Source organism: Chiloscyllium plagiosum, unplaced genomic scaffold (assembly GCF_037043375.1).
Source record: "Chiloscyllium plagiosum isolate Xiang-an unplaced genomic scaffold, Cpla_swu_hap1 HiC_scaffold_45, whole genome shotgun sequence".
In the NCBI taxonomy this organism is placed as follows: Eukaryota; Metazoa; Chordata; class Chondrichthyes; order Orectolobiformes; family Hemiscylliidae; genus Chiloscyllium; species Chiloscyllium plagiosum.
Window position 1 is genome coordinate 34,368,710 of NW_028270183.1, and position 4,587 is coordinate 34,373,296.

A 4,587-nucleotide genomic window follows, 5' to 3' on the forward strand; every position below is an offset into this window, starting at 1 on the left:
GTTTCCTTTTCTTAAAATGTAATTGAAAAAGCGATTGGTTCATTCTGTGAAATGTGAATGGATCACCCGAGGGCATTGTCAGAGACCATGGACAGGAAATGATTCTATCAAAACATGAAACAGCTGGAAAGCATCAGGTGCCATATTGTGTTTGTTGCAATGAATTTAATTAAGATAGGAAAAACATAATTATCTCTCTCGTGGCTGCCATTACATATATGTAGATGCCAAGTTCTCAGCAAATTTCAACGTGTGCTCAAAACTACAGATCAAAATGCATGGAATACCCGCAGGTCTGGCATTTGGTATTTACTACCCTATCATTGCAGCAATCGGTATTCCAGGTAACATTGTACTTACTTGTTAACGAATCTAGTTACTCAGAACGGATAGATATTGTTTCTTCCTGCTAAAGGGATGAAGCTGGCCCATTCAATGATATAATGTATCTCTCCTTTATCTTTTGTAGCTTCTCCTCCACAGCATCATAACTTTTATTTCACATTAATGGTACTACATCAGTTTACTGCTAAATGTTGGCCATTTACTGACTTCATGTTGAGGTATGAATTTTGTAGTTTATCACTTTCCCGTTGCAATTTAATCAAATTCCCCGGAGAGACTTGAGGGATTGCTTTCACGGTGTCACGTTTAATGAGACATCATCTTCCTCTGACAGGATGGTGAATGAATTAGAGTTGAACTTTTAATTTGTGGATATTCCATTTCTCTGCTGCCCTTCTCCTTCTGGATGTTATGGGTCGCAAAGAAGACTGGTTGGTGATGGGGGTGTATAGAGATGAGCTGAATATTTGAGGATATGGTTCGAATGAAACAAGCGGCATTTTACTGGGTGATGTCAAATTTCTTGAGGGTTTCTGGAGCTGAATTTCTGTGCATAAAGTGTGTTGGATTACAGTCCAGCGGTGTGCTATCGACATTGTGAACGTGGGTGGGAGCTGTTGCCGTGAGCTGCTTCCTGTCGGGTTCCAAGTCTTTGCCTTTCCTTTGTCTTAGTCATTCTAGTTACATGCTGAGTCTCATGAACTATTTTTTGAATTATAAATTGCAGCATGTTATTGATGGGAAATGCAGCGATGCTGATGGATTGAATGTCAAGGCGTCACTGTCATATTGTTGGAGATACTCATTGCTTGATACTTCTGTGGCCTTTTTATTTGCAGTTGTTAGTTATCTTGCACCTGGACATTGTCCACTCTTGCTTCATGTGTACACGACCTTCAGATGAGTAGCGTATACTGCAGCACATGGTTCAACCAGTGGCAGAATTCACTACTTCTAAACTGATGGTGGAGAGAACGTGACAGGTGAAAGAACCAAACTGCAGACAGTTTGACCTTGGACACTTCCCTCAGGGATGCATTTGTTTTTGTTTTACAGGACAGCCCTGAACGATATGTTACAAATCTTCAATAACAACATCGTTTTATTTTTTCCTCCGAGATATGTCTTCAACCAGCAGAAAATTTCCTCCCCGAATTTCGATTGACACTAGTTTTCCCATAGCTAATTGTCACTGCACTCAGTCAATATGGCCTCTATGTCACGGATAGTCAGTGGTGTTGCATCTTCGGAGGCACGGGAATGCTGACAGATGTATGAGAAACGGGGCTGGAAATGTGTGGCTGGAAAAGCGCAGCAGGTCAGGCAGCATCCAAAGAGCAGGAGAATTGACGTTTCGGGCATGAGCCATTCTTCAGGAATCATACGTCGATTCTCCTGCTCCTTGGAGGCTGCCTGATCTGCTGCGTTTTTCCAGCAACACATTTTCAGCTCTGATCTCCAGCATCTGCAGTCCTCACTTTCTCCTCGAAGATGTATAAGAAATGCAAGGAAATCACTCTTTTGCAGAAAATTATATTTTTTCGATGACATAACGAACAGTGTCTCTCCTGTCAATTTTAAACACTTTTTATTTCATCTCAGTTCTCTACTGCTACATTCTATGTAGATGTTGACACCGAATTTAACTCTGATGAATACAGCGTTTCACTTATGTTCCGAAGATCTGGAATTCTATAAGATTATTGTGATCATCATGATTTCCTATGCATTAAATATTACCAAATAATATTGCTGTCGCTCGCATCTGATTTAGGTGGATCTCTCTGTCATATATATACAATGACAAATTTGATAATTTATGACAATAACACTGAAGACCAGGATGCACTGCTACCTTGAAAGAATGTTTCTCCAAAGGAATTTATTTTCTGCCTTTTCCAGTGTTTTAAATCAACAGGGAATATGCCAGATGATTATCGAGTTCAAATGTAGCTCTGTAGCGTACATATTTCCCCCATAAATCAAACAAGAGCCCATGGCCCTTTAAGGTCCCTGTGTTTGAGAAGATTTTGGAGAAAAGTTGACTGCTAAGGCTTTAAGAATGTTTTCACACAAATGTACACTAGTTTGACCTTCAGTGAGTTGTCGTCCACCTTCTTGTGAATTTCCATGCTTTCATATGTTTTGTTTTTGTTGACTTCAAGACTATCTGTATTTCTTCACCTGTGATTTTTTTCATGGATTTATACAATAAACTGTCGGTTTTTATCTGTTTTGATTTTGTTTTTACTTTTTGCAAGATCATTTTACAATGCTAAACAATTAAAATGCCTAATATATTTTATCCGGAGGACACTTCGAGAGCAAAACTATTGCCCCAAATTAAGGCATAATTTTACATTAGGACTATGCCTCAAATATGACTATTTCACCAATGACTCACTTATGACAAAATCAAACCATTGTTTTTCTCGACCTCATTGTGCCCCGAAATGCAATATTTGAGTCTCTTTCTCTGTCTCTCGATTCCAGCTAACCTGGCAGTGATTGTGATTCTGTCTCGAAGAAGATGTGGTCTTTCTGGATGTATAATTTATTACCTGATATCTATGGCAGTCGCGGATCTCCTGGTCATGGTGACGGCTGTAATATTAAACAGGATTGCTGGTATTTATTTCACATTCAGTTTCTTGTCCATCACACCCATATGCAGTCTTCGGAATGCTTTAAATTTTGCAGCCATTGACAGTTCTTCTTGGTTAACAGTGGCATTCACCTTTGATAGATTTGTTGCTATTTCTTACCAGAAGCTCAAAATAAAATATTGCACGGAGGTGAACGCAGCGTGGGTGATTGGAATCGTATGCTCATTGATCTGCGTGAAAAATAGCTTCTGGTATTTTGTATACGAACCTATGTACATAATTGACAATATACCCTGGTTCTGCAACATGAAAGCTATATTTTATTCGTCATTTGCATGGACGGCATATGACTGGATCCGCTCCATCATAAACCCTTGCCTTCCATTCATTCTGATTTTACTGCTCAACGCTATGACCATCAGACACATTCTCGCAGCGAACCGAGCTCGCAGGAGACTTCGTGCCCAGAGTAAAGGAGAGAATTGGACTGACTTCGAGGTAGAGAAGCGGAAAAAGTCCATCATTTTACTCTTTGCTATCTCGGGCAGTTTTCTGCTGTTTTATTCAGCATTTTTTGTAACTGTCCTTTATATCCGAATTGCAAATGTTACTTATGCCTCAGGTTCTATTTTCAGTGGATCATCATTTATACTCCAAGAAAACGCAATAACTCTGCCGTCTCTGAGCTCCTGCATCAACCCTTTCATTTATGCTGGAACACAGGGTAAATTCAGAGATGAGTTAAAGGGTGGGCTCAAATATCCACTTTTTCTTTTGTTCAAATCGTTAAAATGAGCAAATAGGAATATCTGACATGAACAGCAAATTAAATTTCAAAATTGATTATATTTGTTCGCATATAAACATTCCACTGCCTTGCTTTACTACTTTTTGCTTCCCTACTTCATATGTAAATATATTATGTGTATGAAACATTGCATTCCCGCACAATTTCCTATCTCACGTCCTCGCTTGTTAACTTCCAGTTCGCTTGTCGCCTTTTGTTTAGGCATGTGCACATATTAGAAGTGAAATTTCTGCAGTTAATTATTGCGCTGAAATCACCATTTAATAAGTCAGGTGATCAGACATTGTAGACCATTGCATATATGAGCAGAAAAAGGCCATTGGGTCCATCGAGTCTGCTCCATAATTCAATCCTGTCTGATATTTTTCTGAACACCATTCTACTGCCTCCTCCCAAAAATCATTGATCACCTTACGAATTTAAAAAAAACGATCTATCTGTCTTTAACATACTCATGACTTGACCTCCAAAAGTTCTGTGACAATGAGTTCCACAGTTTCTGGCTGAAGACATTCCTCCTCATCTCAGTTTAAAAGGCTTATCTCTTCAACCTAAGACTGACCCTCGGGTCACTTCTATTCTACTAAAAAGATTCTCCACGTTAACTCTACCCAGACATTTCAGTATTCTGTAATTTTAAATGAAATACCCTCTCATCTTTCTGAAAATCAGAAGCAAACCCAGAGTCCTCAAGTGTTCCTCATATGACAAGTCATTTATCCCTGGGATCATTCACATAAACGTCCCCTGAAGCGTCTCCAACATCAGCACATTCTGCCATAGATACAGAGCCCAAAATGGGTTCGCAATATTCCAAATGCGCTCTGA

General features: G+C 39.3%; 1 protein-coding gene across 1 annotated transcript; it reads left to right on the forward strand.

Moving 5' to 3' along the window:
- Window positions 1-274: 274 nt before the first annotated feature.
- Window positions 275-3,746, forward strand: LOC148136461 (putative G protein-coupled receptor 139). Its single transcript, XM_087983334.1, has 2 exons — window positions 275-344; window positions 2,839-3,746. The coding sequence occupies exons 1-2, from the start codon at window positions 275-277 to the stop codon at window positions 3,744-3,746; spliced, it is 978 nt and encodes a 325-aa protein (XP_087839460.1).
- The last annotated feature ends 841 nt before the right edge of the window (window positions 3,747-4,587 follow it).

Excerpts from the sequence above, each read along its gene's own strand:
- LOC148136461 (XM_087983334.1), top strand. The coding sequence starts at position 275 with ATGCATGGAATACCCGCAGGTCTGGCATTTGGTATTTACTACCCTATC. Across the intron at positions 345-2,838 it reads TGCAGCAATCGGTATTCCAG|CTAACCTGGCAGTGATTGTG; the intron begins GTAACATTGTAC and ends TCTCGATTCCAG.